This window comes from Barbus barbus (genome assembly GCF_936440315.1).
Source record: "Barbus barbus genome assembly, chromosome: 40".
Taxonomy (NCBI): Eukaryota; Metazoa; Chordata; class Actinopteri; order Cypriniformes; family Cyprinidae; genus Barbus; species Barbus barbus.
The window spans coordinates 25,976,082-26,003,370 of NC_136718.1; the positions used below are offsets into that span (position 1 = coordinate 25,976,082).

General features: G+C 39.4%; 1 protein-coding gene across 2 annotated transcripts in view; it reads right to left on the reverse strand.

Annotated features, from left to right (window-relative positions):
- Window positions 1-4,664: 4,664 nt before the first annotated feature.
- The window catches only part of LOC306859586 (calcitonin gene-related peptide type 1 receptor-like), a 47,850-nt gene continuing 25,225 nt past the window's right edge, over window positions 4,665-27,289 (reverse strand). The window contains exons 9-13 of one of the 2 annotated variants that reach the window (XM_079400688.1): window positions 25,814-25,874; window positions 25,646-25,709; window positions 14,072-14,290; window positions 13,248-13,289; window positions 4,665-5,154 (exon numbers count right to left, since the gene is read on the reverse strand). In XM_079400688.1, the coding sequence (XP_079256814.1) occupies window positions 5,065-5,154; window positions 13,248-13,289; window positions 14,072-14,290; window positions 25,646-25,709; window positions 25,814-25,874 (476 nt within the window). In that variant the 3' untranslated portion in view covers window positions 4,665-5,064. Of the gene's footprint in view, window positions 5,155-9,453; window positions 10,689-13,247; window positions 13,290-14,071; window positions 14,291-25,645; window positions 25,710-25,813; window positions 25,875-27,289 lie in introns of those variants that run through there. The other variant, XM_079400687.1, reaches the window with a different exon arrangement.

Sequence of the window (27,289 nt, forward strand, 5' to 3'; positions counted from 1 at the left end):
TTCTAAAAGAGTTATTTCATGCTGTAGGTGCATTGGTCCCATGGTGTAATGGTTAGCACTCTGGACTTTGAATCCAGCGAGCCGAAGATCAAGACATTAAAAGAATTTGCTAAAAGTCCGTAGTGTTAAAGATAAGATCATTTAGTGGTTGAAAACCTGACCTAACCACAAGGTTGTAGAATAAAATTCTAAAAAAATGTTCTATGCTGCAACGTTAGATGGATAGGTGACTCAAAGTGCGTCTGTTGTGCACTATAATAGGTGAATACAGTGAAGAACATTTCAACAGAAGCTTGGATGTCGTTCATGGACTGATCCGTTCTTCTTGTGTTGAGTATGAGGAAAGCGCATCTTGAGAGTGACTCATTCTGCATTCATATGAACAATGCATTTGTACATGACTCAGTATCCTGAAAAGCTTTTCAAATAAATAAATGAAAACTTCACGGACTTTTGCGTCTATTTATGTTACAAGGATCTGTGTAGCTTCCTCAGGAACCATAGAGAGAATGTAGGGTAAAATAGGCTACTACCTAAAAAAAAATCATCTTTAGGGAACTGTGTGTATAGGTTCTCTAGAGAACATTTTGTAGGCTCTAAGTTGTCTTTAGGTTATCAGAATAAACTGTTTTAGTTTTTGGTTACGTAATTAAGTTGCTGAGGAAGATTCATTCACTGACGTTAGTGTACAGAGACATTTTGATCAGATTTAGGCTATTTAATGTTCATCCAGTCTCGTTTTGTAAGTGACTTTTCTTCCGGTTTTAAAGATGTTTTCTTTGGATTGTTTGACTACTCAAAAGAGAATATAGAAAAATGTAACTTCATTCATTTGTGTTTCCTGCTAGCTAAATTTCACATACATAAACACAAATCTGCCGCTAAACATCTTTTCTTTATTCAAAGTTGATCTAGACAAATAAATGGAAACTATCCAAAGCTCTGTTAACCTAAAACCACTGAAAACTGCATCTTTATATTCATCCTATGTGTCCTCTAAAATGTAAATTTACTACTTTTTTGTTAACCTTGCAACACATCCATTACAAAAATTAACTATGGTTTTACAAAGAAAAAACAGCATAATTATTATAGATAAACCATGGTAAAAACAAATCAACCAAGCTTTTGCTACACTAACCATGGTATTTGTAGTAAAACTGTGGTTATACAAAAAAAAAACAACAACAAAAAACATGGTTACTACACTTTTACTATAATAAAACCATGGTTCATTTTCTTAAAGGATTTGTATCTGTGTATATTTTTTTGTTTCTTTTTTCATGATTTTGTTTTTACAACTGCACTGCCTAATGGTTTCAAAAAAGTAAGAAAGAAAGAAAGAAAGAAAGAAAGAAAGAAAGAAAGAAAGAAAGAAAGAAAAAGATACGCGCTCTGAAGTCCCGATGAATCAAAAGATTCCCCAACCATTTCAGTTCAAATCTGAATCAATTGATTCATGAACCCCCTGTAAAGGTCCAATCTGAATCAAATACTTCTCTGAAGTAACGATTTGAATAATAATTTGCAAACCAACATTTCAGATCAGTATTTTGAGCACGTATCACAAATCTTTCAGTTCTCAAAATGATTCAACCCACTCCGAAGTCCCAATCTGAATCAAATGATTGGCAATCTGCGAATTCAAAAATGAATGGCTCTATTGAACTGTCTTTTGCTGGTGAATCATTTAAACTGAATGATCGAAGTCACAAAGTTGAATTTGAATCGGAGCAGCTCCAGTGTAAATGACTCCGGTATGTCTTTTCCAGCACTTTTCGCTCAGTCATGTTTACACGACCCTGTACAGTTCTACTACTGGCTTAGCTCGCTGGTTTAATGAGATTAATTGATATAACTGGAAAAAAGTATTATGTTTACAAAAATATCCATATTTCCATTTCCAAGTTGAAACATCCAATACTAGGAACATATTCATGTGAGGTAACCGGTTTACTGCTAACTAGTGAAATACTCAATTAATTTGACGAGCTGCAGCTCAAAATACATGTTAGATGGAAACATTGTGCATTATGATCGAGTACTACAGTTCAGTTCTACAGGAAATCAGTTGAAAGCATCCAGTCTCACACCATTGAAGTGAACGTTGAATTTATCAGTATATATTGTAATAAATATTTGAGAAATTAGGGGTTCAAGAACGAAGTGAACAAAAAACGCAAATCTGCCATTTTGAAGTAAATTCAAAACCTACTTTTGCGAACTAGTCATTGGTTTTTCACCCGATCAGAACCAAACCACTGCAGAAATATTCTCTGGACAGTGAATATCAATAATTATATAAAAAAGTAGAAATTTCGATTCACCGTCGCATAGGGACGGGGACACAAAACGTTCATAAGGGGCAGGGCCATTTTTACTAAAACGGCTATAACTCATTAACAGAATGAGATATCTTCACCAAACTCTGTACACGTGTGTAAGAGCTCAATCTTTGGTCAAATAAACAATAAGATAAAACATAAAAATGGCTATAACTACGCAACCGTTAGTCCAATTGACCTGAAAATTGGTATGCAGTGTCTTTGTCCCATGTGCCATAAATGTCTATGAGAACATTGACGTATCTAAAAAAACATGGCCGCCATCGGCCAATGAAGTTTGAGCACCTACTAGACAAGGTTAACGGTGGCTGATCGGAACGAAACTCTGTGGGCATGTTTGACCCATGGCCCTAAAGGTATGTAAGAATTTTGAAAGAAATTGACCACTAGCTGGCGCTAATGAGATTTTTTGGCTCTGTAATCACGTGGTGTTTAACCCATCCCCACAATATGCATATCATTTGATAGATCTCCTCACAATGAGCAACTTTGCCTCTAGAACCATTGCTGTCAATCAAATCATTCATTAATTATTCAGAAATATGTTTAAAACCTACTTTTGCGAACTAGTCTCTCAATAATTATCGAAAAAATTTAGAATTTTGTCCTTTGGTTAGCTATAATTAGCTCATTTAAAAAGGGGGCGTAGCCACATATAACCTATAAAACCTAAAAAATAGCCTATAAAAATAGCCTATAAATAGCCAAAAAATAGCCTATAAAACCTAAACAAAAACTTGAAACTTTACGAAAGTTGGTGAAAACGTATCAGATGACTCTTAACAGCCATGCAAAGTTTCATGGAGATCGGGCCATTGGTGGCGCTATAACAGTAAAAAAAAAAAGCTTTCAAAAACACAATGTTTGTATAGAAAATGACCTCAAATTGTAGAACTTGTACGTATATTCACATAAAAACTAGATCTTCATATCATTTGATAGATCTCCTCATTCTGAGCAACTTTGCCTCAAGGACTAATGCTGTCAATCAAATCATTCATTAAATATTCAGATTTTTTGGCTCTGTAATCACGTGGTGTTTAACCCATCCCCACAATATGCATATCATTTGATAGGTCTCCTCATATTGAGCAACTTTGTCTCAAGAACCATTGCTGTCAATCAAATCATTCATTAATTATTCAGAAATATGTTTAAATCCTACTTTTGCGAACTAGTCCTAGGTTCTTTGCTCAATCTTGATCAAACCACTGCAGTAATAATCTCTGGTCTCTCTAGATGAATAATTATCAGAAAAATGTTGAATTTTGTACTTTGGTTAGATATAACGGGGTCATTTAGAAAAGGGGCGTTGCTACATGTACCCAAATGCCTATAAAACCTAAACGAAAACTCAAAACTTTATGAAACTTAGTGAAAACATGTCAGATGATTCTTAACAAGCATGCTGAGATTCATGGAGATTGAACCATAGGTGGCGCTATAAAAGTTAAAAAGGCTTCAAAAACTATGATGTCTAATTGCAATAAAATGTTCATATATTCATTTATACACCATATCTTCATATCATATGATAGATCGCCTCATTCTGAACAACTTTGCTTCTAGAATCACTGCTGTCAATCAAACTGTTCTTTAAGTATTTGAGATTATTTTAAAAAACTACTTTTGTGAACTAGCCCTGAGTTTTTAACTCAAAATCAATAAAATCAGTGCAGTACTATTCTCTAGACTCTCTAGGTCAATAATTATAAAAAAAAAATTAACATTTGCATTTGGACAACTATAATCCGGTCATTTTATAATATGTTCTTAATATAGTGAACCAAATGGCCTATTAATACAAAAAGAAAGCCCACAAATTCTCAAAACGGTCTAAAATGATGCATAAATTCATTCTAAACAAGCATGCAAAATTTAAGAGAGATTAGGCAAAAAGTAACACTATAATAGTTATAAAGGTTACAAACACAGTGTTGTATGAGAAATTGCAATGTAGAACCACTGGCAGTGAAAGACCACTTTAAAACAGTACTGTTCATATGTTTACATATGGATTCATGCTTAAACATTATAAAATCACTGTTATAACATTTCAAATCTCATTGAGTCAAAGTTTACCATTTTGTTCATACATTTTGGATGTGTTTAACCACCTTAAAGGCCTTAAAGTGCTTTAACCCCGGTGATCGCTGCTTGCAGCTATATTTATTGTTGTATCTGATTGTATTAGTCCATAGAGTGATAATCAATGTAAAAAGAGCAAATGGGAGAAGCAGCTAGATGAACACAATTCCTCATGTAGTACAATAGCAAAGATTTCAAATGTTTTTGTAGTACAGTAACGAATGTTCAAATGAAAGTTCAAGTACTTTTATTGAGTTTCACTGCATGCATTACACAAATAGTGATATTCCAATATTAACAAGTCAAAGTGGAATGTTATGTCTCTTCGTGTTTTCCTATAATAACCACAAAAAGCAAATCATAAAAACAGAAACATAAAAACTCCCCTGGAAGGGATCATGAAACAGATACATTCAGTTAAAAACACAAGTGCTTATACAACAGCTTATTTACAGCATCATATCTGTACACATACAAAACGTTCCGGTATATTCCGCTATTCCACACAGTTCAATGTGCAAGCGCACTACCTAGTGCACTACCTTAGCAACAATAAACACACATCCAAAATGAGTTTACCTCAAATCTGCTACAGCATCAGATGATAATACCATCAAGTCCACTAATTAGTTCACATACGGTCCGTGGCACAGAGTGGTGGAAGATGGACAAGGGAAATATCTGTTTGTTTCTCCACATGAACACAATCCTTCCATTTATACTGAAATATAAATATGTGAACAGTTTAGACTGAACAAATGGCGCTAACAGCAACTTACAGTCAGACTGATGTGTTTAAATGTACAAATAGGCTACAAAGTGTTTAAAATACCAATAAACACTAATACATGTATTAACAAAAACAATTAACTCTTTAACACGTCATACGGTATATTACATAAGTACAGCCCAGCTAACAGGAACGTTCTCAGAACTTTAGCTAACTTTCTGGTTTTCTCAAAGTTAAGCAGAGTTATCTGCTCTTAAATAACATTCTCAAATGTTAGGACGAACTACATTATTTATAAATTGCTTATGGACAGTGTTGGGGAAAGTTACTTTTAAAAGTAATACACTACAATATTGCGTTACTCCCTAAAAAGTAACTAATTACGTTACTGTGTGTAATGTGTTACGTTACTTTTTAAGTATGAACAGGGCTTGATTATTTTTAATACAAGAAGTTCAATTTATAGCAAATTTAAAAGCCCTTTCACACCAAAAAGTGTAATGAATAAACCTCAGGCTGAAGGAAGAGTAAATTCACGTCTGTACAGGAGAACGCAGGAGAAGAAGGTTCAACACTCTTCAGCAATAAAAAAAAACAATGAAGCACAATTGTTAGTTTATCTAAAGTCATTTTTGTTTATTAGTATGGTTGATGATGAACTGGATCCTCAAAGGTCAGCAGCAAAGACATTGGTTAATAAAATGGGATTTCATGCATTTGTGTTATTTAACATATTTAATTATTGCAGGTTTGCGTCATATTCTGAGTTTTAATTCATTTTGATGAATGCTAAATCTGTTTTTGCGAGTGAGATGAATGAATGCACATTCACATCTAGTCTAGATCTACAGTAACATGTTCACACACAACGCCTCTGTACTTCTGATTTCTCTCAGCATGGGGACAGGAGACTTGTCAGTCAATAAATGGGAAAACAAAGTAACTGGCGTTAATTTTTTGAAAAAGTAACTCAGATATTTTCTTGTAAATTAAAAAGTAATGCGTTACTTTACTAGTTACTTGAAAAAAGTAATCTGATTACATAACTCGCGTTACTTGTAATGCATTACCCCCCAACACTTCTTATGGAACATTTTTCATAAACATTTTAGACGGACGTTTTTAACATTCTCACAATTTTAGTTTTTTTATAAAAAAAAGACAAAATGTTCTTAGTAAGTAATGTTTGGCATACGTTTTCTATAACTTCATTAATATTTCGTAAACTTTCTCATAATGTTAAGAGAAAACATTCTTAGAACAACATTCTCGGAAGGTTCTTTCCATTTGATCATTTTTTGTAACATTCAAATCCTGACATTTTAACATTCTTAGGGCCAGTTTTACTAAACAGGGTAAATTAGCGTGAGAGCGCACTTCTAAAACAGCGCCGATGGGCGTGGAATTTTCTGCCGGTGATTTACTAACAATGCGCATAGCACAGACGCAACATATCGACCAACGCAATATACCAAGCACAGCGCAAATTAGCGTAGTCGCAAATAAAGAAAGAAGCCACGGTAGGGTAGACTGAGCACATTTGAGACGTGTACAGTTGAAACACCTTAAATGACTTGCGTACACAAGAACCCGAGCCGTAATTTTTGTTCCACACATGTGCATGTTCTCTTTGATCGTGGGAAATTTTAAATGTGTGCGTCTTTCCACTCCGAAGATATCGGCAAAAGTTTTTTTTTCCAAGGTGAGATTTTCATTTCACCGTGTCCCTTCCACAATGAATAGTTTATTTTTCTTTTATGATTGTTGAACTTGACATGTATCATTGCAAATGTTACTCTGTGCTCTAAAAATAGACATATTTCATGACATTGTGCCATGCAAGGTCTTTCATAATCTAGAGAAATGTGCAAGCATGTCAGAAGGGTACGGTTGAGACAAAGTGTTGTAATACCCGGATTGGTGTCCTATTGCTTCACATGATGTTTAGTTGTACAGTGTTATGATAATAAGATAAAAGGCACATTTACACATATGCTCTGCAAATTCTGTTTAAAAATTATATTTGTGATATTTCAAGTTATTAATGGACATATTTTCTAACATGAATGTTAAAAGGATTACATAGCATTTTAAGAAATATACAAAGTGGGTACAGTTGAGACACCCTTTATAGGTTGTTACTGTATACAGTAACAGTTCAATCATAGAAAATAAAATGCATACAGAGGCTGTGTGTGTTTGTGTACTGGTAGTACCTACATTATGGGGACCAAATGTCCCCACAAGTATAGTAATACCAGTAAATTCACCTAAAGGCAATATTGTTTAGGTCCCCATGATGAAACAAGGTTATAAATCATACAGAATGATTGAAAATGTAAAAATGCAGAAAGTTTCGAGTGATGCCTAGATTTAGGGGTGGGGTTATAGAATATATAGGTGTGTATATTGTTATTTTTACTGCTATGTTTACATTTGTACTATATTTGCCATATATTTTGTAGTGTAAATAGTGTACAAATAGTGTATATTTGTTCCTGTTTTGTTTAACTGAATCTGAATTAAATAAAGCAAATAAATCAACTAATTATTTAAAACTGTAATTTTGTAATTTATTACATTTGCTATAAATAGTTAGCCAGCTTTAGAGCATTAAGAATGGGTGTCTCAACTGTACCATGCTACTGTTTCAACTCTACACCATATGGGTACAGACAAAAATGTACCTCATGTTTATGAGCTAATTGTGGAAAATATAAACTACTTATGGCTATTATCAATTTATGATATTTTAGTATACAAGCAAAAGACATATCATGTGAAAAATCACTTAATTTCAGCATCTAGTTTTTGTGTAGTGATGAAAAAAGAAAAAAGCAGAAAGTGTCTTGAAGGGTTGCAAGAAGTTTTGATAGACCTGGTCAACTCTGTTTTATTTCCTGAAGCAAATTAAAAATAACATAGCTTGGCAAACGATATGTTCGGATAATGTGTTCGTCTGGCATTCAAAACAAATTAATACAAATACTCTCCCTTCTACCGTGCACTCTCTGTTCTCTGCAATTGCATATAATTGCAGATATTTTAAGCGCAAAACAGTTTAAGACATGTTTTTTGGGGCTTTAAATAATGGCACAAATACCAGTAGCCTAATCTGATAAGCGCAGAAGTTGCTGATTTATTTTAAAACTCTCCTCCCATAAATTTTGTGTCAGGCAAAAATAACCATGTCCACACCTTTTCCGCGCTTCTTTAGTAAATCCTGACAATACTATTTTAACACCAAAAGATGGTTTGTTAGTAAAACTGGCCCCTAGAATATAAAAAAAAATATATAATAAACTGTCTAATAATGTTATATTTCAGGTGAAAATATAGTTAGCAGAATGTTGTAAGAAACGTTAATCACAACAAGAAAACTGGACATTTTAACGTTCATAGAATATAAAAATTAAATATTTAAATAACATTTTAGGTGAAAATAAAGTTAGTAGAAAGCTGTAAGAAACATTTTTGTAATCTTTAAATGATGTTAGAATCATGACATGAAAACTGGACTTTAAATGTTTATGTTTCAGAAACATTTCAAAACAATGTTCCCACAACGTTTTTAATAACGTTAAATTCATTACCTGGGTTTAAACTTCTTGTTTCAGAATGTTAAGAGAATATTCAAAAGTAACGTTCCCATAACGTTTGCAAAAAATGTTTCATTCACAACTTTCAAATAACCAGGATTTTTTTTATATATATATATATATATATATATATATATATATATATATATATATATATATATATATATATATATATTTAAAATCTGGATGTTTAGAGAACATTCAGAAATAGCGTTTTCGTAACTTATTAAAGCTGCAGTCCGTACATTTTTTTGGTTAAAAATTATACAAAATAAATTTTTGAGCAAGTATATAACCAGCCAGTGTTCAAAACTATCTTTGTACCTTAGCCCGATTCACAACGTTAGCTTATAACGTTATAATGTTTACTAATTTGAATTTGTGGGAAATTCGAGCATGCCGCTGCGTCATTACTTCACGTCTGTAAACATAAAGAATGAGTCCAGGCTAGTAGCTACGTATATCGCACGTGAAGATCCTGCTGGTATAGCCTTTTCTCACAGCAGCTGGAATAATTAAGTTTATCGTTTTAATGGTGCATTGTAATCCAAAAAGGTTTATGAAACAGAAGTGACTGAAATTAGATTATATTGCAGTTTTAATATGCATCTGATTACAGATAGCCTATGTGGGATTACACAAGTTTTGTATTTAAAGAGAACCAGTTCTAAGGAAGAATAATTTGCTTTTTGGGTTTAAAGAATTTCTTTATGTGAATTTCGAATTGTATGACAATTAGAGATTAGACTGTACAGAAAGGTAATACACTACATACACAATGCTGATGTTGTTAACATGAACAATTTGAGAACAAAGTATAACAATAATAATAATTTGCATGTTTTCAAGTGATATGAGCTAACCGATCGTTAGATTTAATTCACCATTGTAACGCAAATTATTGCTTTTTTTCCTCAGTTGGTCAGAACAAAACTGGCAGACTTGTTACATAAGCCTAGAATACACTACGCGGTTTTTGCCCCGATTTTACAGTTTGAACAAGTTGACGCTAGTTGAGGAAAGTCAGAGCCAGTCTGCAGATTACAGCTGACAGATTCCACAGAAAATCGCGTAGTGTATGATGGTCACAGACTGATATTTTCAGCCGATTTTAGAACACATATGTTTTCATTTGTCATGCGTCTCCTAGCAACAGGGCGCACGTTTCTGCGTGAGTTCCTTGTGATCGGAACAACTTTAAAGTCTGGTAGTGTATGATCTTCAGTCATGTAGTGTGTGATGCCCAGTTTTCATTTGTCACTATTTACAAAGTCGGTAAGTGTGTGAGGCCTAATGTTTTAAAATACTGTTCAGATTTTAAAAGTTGTGTAGTGTATTCCAGCCTTTACTTGTTCAGATGACAATATCCAGTGAAAATTCTTATTTGGGTCAATTATTCCAAGTCGTAGGCTAGAAACTGTGATTCCTAGTACAGTATCCACACATACTCCTTTAAAGCATTGGATTCATCCGTGCCGGAGCACAACCCATGCGATGAAGATAATTGCGCAAATAACTGCAATTGCAGGTTTCAAACAGATATGGTGACAAAGAGGCAAAACTTACAGACTGCAGCTTTAACATGAATGTTAGCAAACCGTTCTTAGAACATGTGTGTTAGCTGGGAGTGCTGTGTAGTGTTGGTGATATTAGTGAGCATGATGAGACAAACGGTCATATTTCCGTGGACTCGAGGATGTCGCAGCTCTTGGGTCCGTGGCGGACGCTGCCGTTGCTCTGGTCGTTGAACGCATGCACGGTGCCGCTCGTGTTGGCGGGGCCGTGCTCGTCGCCGATGGTGACGCGGCTGGTCTCAGTGATGGACGAGTTGGTGTGGTAGTTACAGTGAGAGTCAGTGGTCACCAGACGCCGACGATTCCACTGACCACAATACTGCGCAAACTTACGCCGCAGCACCGACTGCACCTGCATGTATCATACAGCTTATTTGTCCATTTCTTCAGAATAAAACACTAGCACACTATGTGTGTTAATTTATTATGTATATATAAAGACACACACATACTGCATATATTTTGAAGATATTTACATGTAGTTACATGTATATATTTAAATTATATAATATATAAATATATTTAATATATAAGCGTAACATATTTTTCTTAAATATATACATGCATGTGTGTGCAAGTACATATACATAATAAATATACACTGTACACACACATAAATTATGTAAACAAAAACTTTTATTTTGGATGCGATTAATCGTGATATATATATATATTTCTCTAGCACTAATATATATACACAGTAGGGAAAAAATATTTGATCCCCTGCTGATTTTGTGCGTTTGCCCATTGACAAAGAAATGATCAGTCTATAATTTTAATGGTAGGTTTATTTGAACAGTGAGAGATGGAATACAAACACATTTCAAAAAAGTTATAAATTGATTTGCATTTTAATGAGTCAAATAAGTATTTGATCCCCTATCAATCAGCAAGATTTCTGGCTCCCAGGTGTCTTTTATACAGTTAAGGAGCTGAGATTAGGAGCACTCTCTTAAAGGGACTGCTCCTAATCTCAGTTTGTTACCTGTATAAAAGACACCTGTCCACAGAAGAAATCAATCAATCAGAGTCCAAACTCTCCACCATGGCCAAGACCAAAGAGCCGTCCAAGGATGTCAGGGACAACATTGTAGACTTACACAAGGCTGGAATGGGCTACAAGACCATCGACAAGCAGCTTGGTGAGAAGGTGACAACAGCTGGTGCGATTATTTGCAAATGGAAGAAACACAAAATAACCGTCAATCTCCCTCGGACTGGGTCTCCATGCAAGATCTTATCTCGTGGAGTTTCAATGATTATGAGAACGGTGAGGAATCAGCCCAGAACTACACGGGAGGATCTTGTCAATGATCTCAAGGGGGACCATAGTCACCAAGAAAACAATTGGTAACACACTACGCCGTGAACGACTGAAATCCTGCAGCGCCCGCAAAATCCAGCTCTTTGGCATCAACTCAACTCGCCGTGTTTGGAGGATGTCCCCAAGAACACCATCCCCACCGTCAAACATGGAGGTGGAAACATTATGCTTTGGGGGGGGGTTCTGCTAAGGGGACAGGAAACTGCACCGCATCAAAGGGACGATGGACGGGGCCATGTACCGTCCGGGCCAGGGCATTGAAAATGGGTCGTGGATGGGTATTCCAGCATGACAATGACCCAAAACACATGGCCAAGGCAACAAAGGAGTAGCTCAAGAAGAAGCACATTAAGGTCCTGGAGTGGCCTAGCCAGTCTCAACACCTTCATCCCATAGAAAATCTGTGGAGGGAGCTGAAGGTTCGAGTTGCCAAATGTCAGCCTCGAAACTTTAATGACTTGGAGAGGATCTGCAAAGAGGAGTGGGACAAAATCCCTCCTGAGATGTGTGCAAACCTGGTGACCAACTACAAGAAACGTCTGACCTCTGTGATTGCCAACAAGGGATTTGCCACCAAGTACTAAGTCATGTTTTGCCAAGGGGTCAAATACTTATTTCACTCATTAAAATGCAAATCAATTTATAACTTTTTTACAATTTATAACCAGCTAAAAATAGTTTTAAATCAGTTATTTATATATTTTGCTGTAGTGTGTCAGTAGGAAATTCATTTAGCCATTAATTGTAGTAATCCAGTGATATTTTTGTGCTCCACATAGAGATCTGATCTGATCATCATCAATCTGTCTGGAATTACATGAAGAAACAGAATAAACTGAGACAGAATAAATCCAGAAGAACTGTGTCTCCAAGGTAGGTTTGCAGGTAGGTTTCTTGAAGCATCTTGGAGACACAGTTCTTCTGGATTTAGTCTCAGTTTATTCTGTTTCTTCATGTCACTCCAGACAGACTGATGATGATCAGATTATATCTAAAAAATCTCCCTGGATTATTACAATTAATGTCAAAATGAACGTTTAGAAATGTAAACTTTTATGTTGTGTTATGTATGAAAAATAAAAAGAAAAAATGTTGATAACAAAAAAAAAAAAAGAAAAAAAAGAAAGAAATGTAAACTGATATTTCCTACTCACACACTACAGCAGAAGAAGATAGAACTGACTTAGAACCATTTTTAACTGCTGAAAACACTAGGTTATAATAATTTTGGCCACCACTGTATATCTATAACAGTATGCAACAAGAAATGTTTCAGATAGTAATGTTAGACATTGCTGTCACATGAAATTATGCATACAGTTGTTATTTCGTAAATAAAAACAGAGAGGAATATATTATTCTTTTGCATTTTAATCTAATTTTGTGTAAAAAAAAATTTATGGTCTGATTAAATAATTACTAGAAAAAATTTACAAAATCGCTATTAATATTACTTCTGGTTTATGCTGGAAGTGATAAACATACTGCATAGCAGGCCACTACAATCCTCAAGAGTTTATGCTCATCTAAAGTGCTTTAATTAAGATTAATGAGGTATTAATTATTAATGAAATAATTAAGTCATACCTCTCCATTGCAGAAGCAGAAGAGTATGGCCACCAGGAGACCCTGCAGAAACACAAACGCTCAGTAAAAGACACTGTAAAACCAGCTTATTATAGCTAACTAAAACCAAAACCATTAGAAAGATTTTTGGAATTTGAAATAAAATAAACTTTAACTGAATATGAAAGTAAATTGAATTGAAAAGTGCCAATACAAAAGTAAAAAAGGTTATTAAAACATTTAATCTCACAATTCTTGACTTTTTTTTGTATTTTATATACAAGTTAACATCCAAATTGTGAGATATAAACTCAGAACTGCGAGAAAAAAGTTAGAATTGTGAGATAAGCCATTTTTTTCAGTGGTGGAAATAAGCTTAAACACATAAAAAAATTAATAAACGTTTAACTAAAATTAAAATGACAAGGGGAAATGTTTAAATAAAAATGGACAGGCAAAATTCTACAATTATGTGTAGAATGTCTATAGATTTTTAATAATTAAATAATTACAATAAAATAAATAATTAAAAGATCCGTGCTGATATTATTTTTGGTTTATTTGTCACGCTGGAAGTAGAAGGTCAAGTCAAGTACACTGCAATATTAAAAAAAATACTAAAAATATGATCAAAAACTATATTAATAACACTGCTGTACAGTCATACAGTTTAATAACGTTTTAACGTTTAATAAAACATTTAAAATGCAATAACAGCACTTATGCTAGTGATATTAAAAATACAGTTTAAAGTGCTTAATTTTATTAGCTCCAGAATCAAAACTCTGATGCTAATGTCCTTACGGGCTGATTTTACACATCTGTAATGCATTTTTGACCATTACCTGGAAATGGGTGAAGATGTTCATGAAGAACTCGTAGATGGCCAGAGAGACGCGTCCGCTGGGCTGCAGCGGCACCAGGATGAACTGAATGCCCAGCAGAGGAACCAGGATGATGGTGGCGCGGACCGCCTTCATGTAGATGTTAGTCTCGGTGCGGTGAGTGACCCGCAGTTTAGTGATCAACACCCGCACGATGTTCAGCAGGAAGAACAGGTTCACCTGTCGGATGGAGAGAGAGAATACAGACTGACGATCAGTGTCGGGGGCCAATGCATTATGAGTAACAGATTACTTTGTTCAAGCAACTAGTAAAGTAACACATTACTTTAGAATATGCAAGAAAATATCTGAGCCAGTCATGTATTGACTGACAGCTCTGGGGTTGCCATGTTGAGAGAAATCAGGAGTAAGTGCAGAGTGTTGTGTGTGAACATGATCTTACTGTAGTTCTAGACTAAATATGAACATGCATTTACTCATCTCACCTGCACAAAAACACATTCAGTATTCCTCACAATGAATCAAAACAGTGAAATGCAAACGCAAACCTGGACTAATTAACCCCTTTCACACTGCTGGAAAATTGCCGGAAAATTGTCGGAGTGCCTTCTGTGTGAACGCAAACACGTCCAGAGATTAATTCCGGGATCGATCCCGGGTTGGGGACCTAGTAATATTGCCGGGTTCAGTCCCGGAACGAGCTCTGTGTGAACAAAAGCCAGAACCAATGCCGTAAAGGCTGATGACGCTCGTTATCATGCGACTCTTTTACCGGGTGTTTTGAAGGCAGATCAATGTTAACGACGAAAAATTTATAAACTGGAATGAAGCAGAGATCAGGGAGTTCTTCACCATCTGCGCTGAAGATGAAATTGTTCACCAGTTTATTGAAACGGTTCTCGGCGCATTACACACGTCACATAAAATGTCACGTGTCTTTACGGGCTGTGTGTGATTGCACGCACAGGTTCCGGAAAATCACTGGCAGTGTGAATGAACCAGAATCAGACGATCCGGGGACAAATCACGGGACACCGTGTTTTCCGTGTATTTTGCCGGAATGGCTGTGTGAAAGAGGCTATTGAATATTAAATTACACAAATGTGATCTGTGCTGCCAAAATGAGTCACAATGAGGAAATGTTCAAAAATGCCTGATTTTGTTCGAAATGACGTCATATCAGTTTGTTCTTCGATTTCGTTTGAAGTATATCGGGGCCTTTAGGGTAGGGGTGGGGTTAGGTGCTCCAATGAAAGTATACATTTATATAAAATTCAATTTTTTTTTTTTTACAAATGCATGGAAACCTTTACATTAAGACAAACAACTGAAAACAACGGAGGACCTACACGTTGAAAAGTGATGCTAAAGGGGTACCTTGAGCATCAAGAAGTGACGGCTGACACAGAACAGCCTGATTCACAGTCCAGCCAATCCCAGCGCACCTCATTACCAGAATTCTGATCACCCACACCTGTTTCTCGTTAAGTCATTCAATTCACCCACTACATAAGCACTCACAGCACCTCACTCCAGTGTCCGGTCTCGTTGATACCTAGTGGACTCCTACCTGAAGCTATCGAAATTTCCTAGCGATCTCATGAAAGTGTTTACTCCTGTACTTACCTCCTGTGTTTCCTCCAGAGTGTTCTCCTCGTCATTGTCCTCCTACGTCTTCTGGTCCTCCCCGTCTCGGATATCGGCACTGGTTCTCACCCATCATCTGTAAGACAAGCCGTTCTCATCACTCTCTACATCAAGACACCAAACTATCATTGCCCTCATTACTCACCTGATTCCTCCCGCTCATCCTGCTGTGTGTGTTCAATAAAACCGGCAAACTATGATCTCTGTGTCCTGGTATACTTCCGTAACAGAAGACCGGACCAAAAACATAAAAAAATTTGCCAGCAGTGTGAGTGATCCCGACCCGTTCCAAGAGCTCATGGACAATCTCCGATGAATTCTTACTTCCACCTCCACTGCTATGGCCACCAACTCCGCCACCACCACAGCAACCGCTACCACTTCCGTCACCACCAGTACCGCTCCTTCTACTTTGCCGTCACCTGTGATTGCCAGTCCCGTGGCCAAACTGGCGCCCTTCTCTGGTCTGGCGGAGGAATGCAATGGGTTTCTGCTACAGTGCTCTCTGGCATTGGAGATGCAGCCGCAGTTATATTCTACTGAAAGAGCCAAGATTGCCTTCATCATTTCGCTCTTAACGGGGCGAGCTCTCCAATGGGCCGAACCCATCTGGGCTCAGGCTGGCAGAGTCACACAATCCCTCAACAACTTCATCGCCCATTTCGGGGAAGTCTTTGGAACTCCTGTAGGGGATTCCTCCGTAGGTGAGCAAGTCTATCATCTCCAACAAGGTTCAATGTCCATTAATGATTATACAGTGAAATTCAGAAGCCGCCGCCAGCGGATGGAACGAATGTTCACTCCTGATGACCTTCCAGCAAGGATTGGAGCCCAAACTGCGGTTGCATCTCTCAGCGTACGATGACAGCATTGGGCTCAAACAGTTCATTCAACTCTCCATCAGAGTGGCCCACCGTATCCATTCCTGTATCGAAGACCACCTAGGTCAGAAAAATTCCTACCCTCTCCTCCGCCAACCAGAGAATGTCAGTCCTCCAGAACCATTCCCTGAACCCATGCAAGTCAAATCCACCAGACTCTCACAGTATGAAAGACAGAGACGTCTAAGACTTGGATTGTGCCTATATTGTGGGGACTCGGGACATATGATCTCCACCTGCCCAGTTCGCCCGCCTCGACTTCTGGTGAGTGCCCTCAGCCCATCTCCTACCAAAATCACACCACTCACCACCAATGCCTTAATTACGGCACTTGATGTGTCTCTTCCAGTCATTGCCTTACTCGACTCTGGATCAGTAGGGAACTTCATCTCTGGTACCCTTAGCTGGCAACTCAACCTCACAACCTCGACTATCAAGACCACATACCAAGTAATCGTCATAACTGGAAAGCCCCTCAGCCATAAAACCGTCCGCCTAAGTGTTGGACCTTTGCATGAAGAGACCATCTATCTTTTGGTTCTGGAGGACTCGACTGCAGATATCATCTTAGGGCTCCCGTGGTTGGTTCAGCATGATCCCATCCTCTCCTGGAAATCTGGGGAAATCCTGAAGTGGGGCGAGAATTGTTTCCCAGGCTGTTTCCCTCAGAGACCTCATCCTCCAAGCCCGGTTCCCAAACATCTCCAAGTATGTTCCACCTCCATCGAAAGTCCCATCGACAAACAGTCTGTTGACATACCCTCCTGTTACGCCCCCTTCAGTGATGTGTTTTGCCCGAAGAGAGCTACCAAGCTGCCTCCGCACAGGCCATGGGACTGCGCCATTGATCTGCTTCCTGGTGAGTCAGTGCCCCATGGGAAGATATACTCACTCTCCATCCCTGAGCAGAAGGCCATGGAGGAGTGTATCGAAGAGGCTCTCCAACAAGGTTACATTCGCCCTTCGACGTCCCCTGCTGCTTCGAGTTTTTTCATCGTGGCCAGAAAGGATGGTGGTTTGCGGCCTTGTATTGATTACCGGGCATTAAATAAAATAACAGTTAAGTTCCATTATCCTCTTCCCCTCGTCCCAGCGGCTCTTGAACATCTCCGCGGAGCCCGAGTGTTCACCAAGTTGGACCGGATGAGCGCGTATAAGCTCATCCGGATACGCGAGGGGGATGAATGGAAGACCGCCTTCGTAACACCTACTGGCCACTATGAGTACTGCGTTATGCGGTATGGATTAGTCAATGCCCCTTCCGTATTCCAGGATTTCATGCACGAGGTACTCCGGGAGTTTCTTCATAAATTTGTGCTCGTCTATATCGATGATATCCTCGTATACTCCCGGAGCATGGCCGAACATCGCCACCACGTTGCGGAGGTCCTGAAATGCCTGAGGGAATACCATCTCTTCCTCAAAGCTGAGAATTGCTCTTTTCATCAGACCTCAGTGCAGTTCCTTGGTTATAACATCGACCAGAATGGCATCCAAATGGATGAGGGGAAGGTCACAGCCATAAAGGACTGGCCCGTTCCTACCACAATTAAAGAACTCCAACGCTTCCTAGGCTTCTCCAACTTTTACCGAAGATTCATTCGGGATTAGAGCACCATTGCCAGTCCACTTATTAGTCTTCCAAAGAACAAGCACAAATCACTGTCCTGGACAGCTGCAGCCACTGAGGCCTTCAACAGACTCAAAAACACCTTTATCAGTGCTCTACTCCTCGTTCATCCCAACCCCAACAAACCATTTGTCGTTGAAGTAGACGCCTCTACCACCGGAGTGGGAGCTGTCTTATCTCAGCAGCAGGGGACTTCAGCCCGACTCCATCCATGTGCCTTCTTCTCCCGCAAACTCAGTCTGGCAGAGAAGAACTACAACATTGGCAATAGAGAGCTTCTCGCCATAAAACTGGCCCTGGAGGAATGGAGACACTGGTTGGAGGGTGCCCAACATCCCTGTACTGTACTTACCGACCATAAGAACTTGGAATACCTTTGAGAAGCTAAGAGACTCAACCCTCGCCAAGCCAGGTGGGCTCTGTTTTTTACCTGCTTTAATTTCACCATTTCATACCTACCAGGATCCAAGAACGTCAAGGCATATGCTTTATCCCGTCTCCACGCTCCAGAAGATAACAACAACCAACCAAAGGCCATCTTACCTCAGCAGATGATTTTGAGCCCCATTCACTGGTCACTCAACTCGGTACCCTCCTCCAATGTCTCCGACAACACTCCGTTGGGCTGCCCAACAGGACGACAGTATGTCACCAGAACCCAACGTACCCCTCTCATTCACTCAGTTCACACAGCATTGGGCACTGGCCACCCAGGAGCCAATGCAACCCTCTCGCGGCTAAAAGACTGCTTCTGGTGGCCCAACATGGCCCGAGATGTAAGAAGGTTCGTTCAGGGATGTTCAGACTGCGCCATCTCTAAGAGCCCTCGCCATCTACCATCTGGCAAGCTCCACCCGCTGCCCGTTCCAAATCGTCCCTGGTCACACCTAGGAGTGGATTTCATCACTGACCTTCCACCCTCTGACAGCAATACCTGCATATTGGTAATTACAGACCGTTTCTCTAAATCCTGTCGTCTTCTACCCCTCAAAGGACTCCCCACGGCTATGGAGACAGCCGAGCTCCTGTTTAACCACGTGTTTCGATATTATGGAATCCCAGAAGATATCGTATCTGACTGTGGACCCCATACACCTCTCGGGTATGGAAAGCATTCTTCTCCCTCCTAGGTGTGTCATTCAGCCTCTCCTCGAGATACCATCCGCAGTCGAACGGGCAGATGGAGAGAAAGATCCAGGAAATTGGTCGCTTCTTACGAACCTTCTGTCATGGCCACCAGAACTCTTGGAACCAGTTCCTGGGCTGGGCCGAGTACGCTCAGAACTCCCTTCGTCAACCAGCTACCGGGTTAACCCCATTCCAGTGCGTACTTGGTTTCCAGCCCCCTCTCTTCCCATGGTCTAGACATCCGGATGCGCATGCCCTGTAGAAAGCTTAGTCCCAGATACATTGGTCCCTTCACCATCACGAAGCAGATCAATCCTGTCACTTACCAGCTCGAATTGCCACCTCACTACAGAATTCATCCCACCTTCCATGTGTCACTCCTCAAACCTCACCATCCTTCTGTTCCTGTTCCCAGAGATCCCGATCAGGCTGAGGAACCCCCCCCCCCCCCACTTCCGTTGATCCTGGATGATGGAACGGCCTACAAGGTCAAGGAAATCCTGGACTCCCGACGCCGTGGTGGTATCTTAGAGTACTTGGTGGACTGGGAGGGGTATGGCCCAGAAGAACGTCCCTGGGTACCCAGAAATGACATCCTTGATCCCAAGCTCCTAGACACGTTTCATGCCACACATCCCGGACGCTCTACATCCCGAGGACGAGGTCGACCACCACAACGTCGGGGTCCTTGGCCCTCAGGAGCAGGCCATGGGGGGGGGGGGGGGGGGGGGGGGGGGGGTACTGACACAGAACAGCCTGATTCACAGCCCAGCCAATCCCAGCGCACCTCATCACCAGAATTCTGATCACCCATACCTGTTTCTCGTTAAGTCATTCAATTCACCCACTACATATGCACTCACAGCACCTCACTCCTATGTCCGGTCTCATTGACACCTAGTGGACTCCTACCTGAAGCTATCGAAATTTCCTAGTGATCTCCTGAAAGTGTTTACTCCTGGACTTACCTCCCGTGTTTCCTCCAGAGTGTTCTCCTCGTCACTGTCCTCCTATGTCTTCTGGTCCTCCCCGTCTCGGATATCGGCACTAGTTCTCACCCATCATCTGTAAAACAAGCCATTCTCATCACTCTCTACATCAAGACACCAAACTATCATTGCCCTCATTACTCACCTGATTCCTCCCGCTCATCCTGCTCTGTGTGTTCAATAAAACCTGCTAACTATTATCTCTGTCTCCTGGTATACTTCCGTAACAACGGCAAGGGGTCCTGACCAAGCTTCAATATGTGACGAGTTGGGATTGAGAACGTGTTGTGGACTATTGCAATGCTCTTCTGGCTGGACTTCCATCATGCACAATCAAACCTCTACAAATGATTCAGAATGCAGCGGCACGACTGGTCTTCAACGAGCCCAAAAGAGCCCACGTCACACCTCTTTTTATCTCCTTGCACTGGCTATCGGTTGCGGCTCACATCAAATTCAAGACAATGATGCTTGCATATAGAACAGCCACAGGTTCAGCACCCTCCTACTTCCACTCACTATTACTAATTTACATTCCCTCCAGAAGTCTGAGATCCACTTGTGAACGATGCCTCGTGATGCCATCACAGCGAGGCACAAAATCACTCTCCAGAACATTTTCATTGGGGGTGCAATGATCTTCCCACCCCTATCCGTAATGTTGATTCCCTGACAATTTTCAAGCGACAGCTAAAAACTCATCTCTTTTGTCGCTATTTGAAAAAAACAACAACTTTGTTTTCTCTTTTCTTTAATCTTTCCCTGTCTAGCTTGTACTTATTTAAACAATTCTTGAAACTTGGTATTATGAGCACTTCCTGTGTCTGTTTGCCTCTTTAAGATGAATTGCTTGATGTATTTCCCAAATGTAAGTCATGAAAAAAATTCTATAGTAATGTTTTTGAACCATACTATAGTTAAGTGTATTATACTGTATATATTATAGTATTTACGACACTTTGTTAAGGAATTCTACAGCATACTGTAGTATTAACTATAGTGAACTGATAATCTGTAATATATACTGTACTATATTTTAGTTTTTACTACAGTAAACTGTAGTGTGTTGTACTATAATATACCCTATAGTTGTAGAAAACTTAGTACAGAATTAGGTAAAGTCATTTGTTTATATTACTATAGATGTTATATTACCACCACAGCAACTATAGAATTACCACATCAAATTAATTCAAGTACTTTACTATAATATGGTTCAAAAACACTATAGTGTTTATACACTAGAAATTACCACAGTTTTTTTCATGTGGGTCGCTTTGGATAAAAATGTCTGCTAAATGAATAAATGTAAATGTAAAGCGAGCGAAGAAAAAGTACTCCTCTCAGAAAACGTACAAATAAAGATCATTTGAGATGTTTAATTACTATTTGGAGCACTGGGATCGCTAGACGAGGGCTTAATGAACTAATTTTTGTGAAAACCTCAAATTTGACTAAAATCTATATTTTTCACTTTTTTGCGTGTAGCTCAAAATTAGCCCGTGTGCATTCACACTCATTCTCACCCACCAGCACGGGTCACAAATATCCTTTATGTATTTAACCCTATTTTATTAACCAATGTCTGACCTTCGATGACTCAGTTCAACCATACTAATATGCGAAAATTACTTTAGATAAACTTCTGTTTTTTTATTTGCTGAAGAGTGTTAAACTTGGTTTGTTTGAGTGGCGCCCTCTACTGTACAGACGTAAATTTACATTTCCTTCAGCCTGAGGCTCATTCATTTTTTCAAGATTCAAGATTCAAGAGTTTTATTTGTCACATACACAATTATACAGAGTATAACCAGCAGTGAAATGTAGGTCAGGTCCGCTCCAAGGACAGTGCAATTATAAAGTATACAAATATTAAGAGAAGAAAAGTAGAAAAAAAAAAAAAAAAAAAAAAAAAATAAAAGAATAAAATAAAAAATATAAATATAAATGTGCAGGTCAGTATGTTGTTGACTTAAATAGTACTAAGAGGAATGTGCAAAATAATGTGCAAAAAAGTTGTACAGGGTATATAATAGCAGCAATATGAGGTAGAGAAAAATTATGAATAGCTATTGATATGGTGATATTTACATGGAGTCAAGTGATGTTATGACACAGAGTTAGAGTTTAGGAGCCTGATGGCCTGGGGGAAGAAGCTCCTCCTAAGTCTCTCAGTTTTTGCCATCAGGCTACGGAAGCGTTTACCAGATGGAAGCAAAGTGAATAGATGGTTACCAGGGTGATTTGAGTCCTTGATGATTTTGACAGCTCTATTTTTGCAGCGTTTGAGGTAGATGTCCTGCAGAGAGGGGAGAGCAGACCCTGAGATGCGCTCAGCTAAGCGCACAACTCTCTGTAGTGCTTTGCAGTCCTGATTGGAGCTGTTTCCATACCACACTGAGATGCACTGAGTCAATACACTTTCTATGGTCCCTGAATAGAAAGTTTTCAGGATTGCTGGTGAGACCCTGAATTTCCTCAGCTGTCGCAGATGGTACAGTCTTTGCCTGGCTTTCTTTACCTGTGTTTGGATGTGTGTAGTCCAAGTCAGGTTCTCGGAGATGTTTACACCGAGGTACTTGAAGCTGCTCACCCTCTCCACAGGGGACCCACTGATCATAAGAGGAGTGTAGGGCTGCTGCTGTCTCTTCCTGAAGTCCATGATCAGCTCTTTAGTTTTGCTCACATTCAGAGAGAGACAGTTGTCCTGGCACCATGATGTGAGTTTCTCTACCTCGTCCAAGTATGCGGTCTCATCGTTGTTGGAGATGAGGCCCAGAACCACAGTATCATCAGCGAATTTAACAATGGATGTGGAGCTGTGAGAGGACACGCAGTCATGCGTGTAGAGAGAGTAGAGCAGGGGACTCAGGACACAGCCCTGTGGGGCTCCTATGTTCAGAGTGATGGAGTTTGAGGTGAACTGGCCAACTTTCACCACTTGAGGTCTGCCGGTGAGGAAGTCTTGAATCCAGTCACAGAGTGAGGAGTTTAGGCCGAGGTCTGTGAGTTTAGATGCCAGCTTGATGGGGACTATAGTGTTGAAAGCTGAGCTATAGTCAATGAATAGCAGCCTTACATAATTTCCATTGTTGCTATCCAAGTGTGTGAGGGAAGAGTGGAGAACGTGAGAAATGGCATCGTCCGTGGATCTGTTTGGGCGATAGGCAAACTGAAGAGGGTCCAGAGTATCAGGGATGGAGGAGCAAATGTGGCTCTTTACAAGTCTCTCAAAAACCTTCACGACTATAGATGTGAGGGCAACTGGGCAATAGTCATTCAGGCAAGAGGGTTTATTGTTCTTTGGCACAGGGATAATGATGGATTTTTTGAATGAGGTGGGAACCACGGCGGTAGCAAGGGACTCATTAAAGATAGAAGTGAGCAAACCAGCGAGCTGATCGGCGCAGGACCTCAGAACACGGCCGGTTATCCCATCAGGTCCGGCTGCTTTCCTGACGTTCACTTTCTTTAGCGCCCTCCGAACCTCATCCTCCGACACGGTGATTACAGGATCATCGCTGCTCTGCCTGTTGCTTCCAGACGCGCTGGTCGGCAGAAACGCGCCGCCGCCGTTGCCATCGAAGCGGCCGTAGAAAATGTTTAACTCGTCGGCCAGCAACGGATCTGCTCTCACCTCCGCGGATTTGTTTCCGAAGTCACAGATGGTCCTCAGTCCCTGCCACATCCGTCGAGAGTCGTTGAGCTGGAAATGAGACTCAATTCTCTCTCTGTATCTGTGTTTGGCGGCTCTTACTGCGCGTCGGAGAGCATAGCACGATGCTTTGTACTCGCTCGTATTCCCAGACAGAAGAGCCTCATTGTAAGCGGCGGTGCGTGTGTTAACCGCGGCACGGATTGTTCTGTCCACCCACGGTTTCTGATTGGAGAATGTCCTTATCGTTATTGTTTCTGTAGCTAGCTCGGTTAGCGTGTTTACGAAGCTTAATGCTACATCCGTGAACTCGCTGACGTCAGAAGAACTCGCCCGGAACATGTCCCAGTCGACGTCATCAAGCGCCGCCTGCAGCATAGTCTCTGAGTGGGAGGACCAGCGCGTCACTACTCTCTGCACCGGAGGTTCCTGAACGAGCCTTTGTTTGTATCTCGGTGTTAGAAAGATGGCGGCATGGTCCGATTTGCCAAAAGCCGGTAGTGAGCGGGCTTTGTAGGCATCCTTGAACTGAGTGTAGCAATGATCCAGTGTGTTTGGTCCTCTAGTTGGACAGGATACATGTTGATAAAAGTTCGGCATGACCTGCTTGAGGTTGGCTTTGTTAAAGTCCCCCGCGATGATGAAGGCAGCGTCAGGATGTTTGTTAATGTGGCCGCTGAGCACATCGTGAAGCTTAGACAAAGCCAAGCCAGTGTCCGCCTGTGGTGGAATGTACACAGCAGTAACAATGATCGATGAAAACTCCCGGGGCAGATAAAATGGGCGGCAGATAATGAATGGAGATATTCCTGGGGTCACACCATTTCTTGTTGATCATGAAACATACTCCTCCACCCCTGGATTTACCGGCCTCTGCTGTTCTGTCCGTCCGAAAGACAGAGAAGTTATCACTCGGCATTACAGCAGTGTCCGGGACCGAGGACGAAAGCCACGTTTCTGACAAACAAAGGATGTTACAGTCCCTAATGTCCCGTTGGAAACTAATCCTGGCTCTAAGATCGTCCATCTTATTCTCCAAGGATTGGACATTAGCGAGGAGAATGCTTGGGAGAGGAGGACTGTGAGCCCTTTTCCTGAGTCTGACTCGAATTCCAGCGCGCTTCCCGCGGTGTTTCTTGATCCGTCGCCTCGGGGGGGTGTTGTTTATCTCCGCGTTCCAAAGAATCTCCAGAGGCCACGCAGGATTCGTGGATAAAGTGTCCTGAAACAGGTTGGTGTAGCGGTTTCCAATGTCCAAAAGTGTTTCTATGTTGTAGGTGATCAGTGCCGACGTGAGATGTGTAAAAAGAGAAAGTAAAACTAAGTAAAAAGGAAGGTAGAAGCAAATTCTCAGTGGAGCGAACCTAACGGCGTCCGAACACAGCGGCGCCATCTTGCTAAGATGGCGCCGCTGAAAAGCCCTTTCACACCAAAAGCCATTTCACTTTTGGTGTGAAAGGGCTTTTACATTTGCCAAAAATAAAACTTTTTATGTTAAAAACAAACAAGCAAACCCAGCCCAAATGAGAAAAATTTACGCAAAAGTAAGTAACTCAGTTACTTTTTAATGGCGTAACGCAATATTGTAATGCATTACTTTTAAAAGTAACTTTCCACAGAACTGATGATGATGATGAAGCTCACCAGCAGAGCGACTTGTATGGGGCTGTGTATGATGTACAGCAGGTTTGTGTTCATGATCCAACACCTGGAGTATAAACGTCAAATATTAGGCATTTGAGGGTTAAAAAGTGAACATTTACATCTTTAGAGTTCAATTTTAAGTGTGAAATCCAGAAATGTGATGTTTACCTGTCATCGTGGAAGAGTACACGGGCCATTGCGTGCAGGACAGCAGGGATCACTGGGAAACCTGCAAAAAAACAGAATCAAATATATTTGCAGTGAAATAACAAAAATTATGAAGTCAACAGAAGATTATATTATATTATAAGATGTATGCACTGCCATTCAAAACTGTGGGATCAATAAGATTTTAATGTTTTTTTTAAAGAAGTCTCTTCTGCTCATCAAGGCTTTATTTATTTAATCAAAAATACAGAAAAAAAAAACTGTAAAATTTGTGAAATATTATTAGAATTTAAAACAGCTGTTTTCTATGTGAATATCTATTAAACTGTAATTTATTTCTGTGATCTGCAGCTGTATTTTCAGCATCATTACTCCAGTCTTCAGTGTCACATGATCTTCAGTAATCATTCTAATATACTGATTTACTGCTCAAGAAACATTTCTGATTATTATCAATGTTGAAAACAGTTGTGCTGCACAATATTTTTGTGGAAACTGTGATGCATTTAATTTTTCAGGATTCACAGATGAATAGAAAGGTGAAATAGAAAGAACAGCAATTATTTTTTAAATAGAAATCTTTTGTAACATTATAAATGTGTTTACTGTCACTTTTGAACAATTGAATGCATCCCTGATGAATAAAAGTATTAATTTTTCAAATGAAAAAAAACAATTATTGACCCCAAACTTTTGAACGGCAGTGTACACACAAATTTACAGTTAATAGCTGAAATAAAAATCTGTATGTGTCTATGTGTGTGTGGGGGGTAAAATTATTATACTATTAAACTTATTGTAATTATATTTTGGTAAAATCAACCTCCTAAACCCCAGAAATACTTATGTGATGTATAAAACACACCACAACATAAAATATGTTAATAAAAAAAACTGTATAAACACAAATAAATTGATAAGCAACTATCTAAAACTGACACAGAAATATAAGTTTGGCTATAAGTAAAATAAGAAATATACGTAAATGAGTAATTTCTGAGAGCGAGTGAGGTCATGATCAGTGTTGGGTAAGTTACTCTTAAAAAGAAATTAATTACTAGTTACTAATTACATCTTCAACAGTGTAATTCGATTACTGTACAAATTACTCTATCCAAAAATTATTTAATTACTTATTACTCATTATTTTCTAAATCCTCTACCAAAGTTAATGAATGACACAAGGACAGACATGAAACGCTTCTTTTAATTCTTTCACGTAACTACATCAATTATTCTGGACACACTTTAGATTAGAGTCCAATTCTCACTATTAACTATGACTTTTGCCTCATTATAATACTCCTAATTACTGCTTATTAATACTTAGTTAAGTAGATGTAAAGTTTAAGAATAGGATTAAGGATTTAGAATAAGGTCTTCAGAATAAGACATTAAAATGTGTTTTTTAAGTAATGATAAACAGCCAATATCCCAGTAATATTCATACCAAGTTAACCTGATGTTAAATCCACT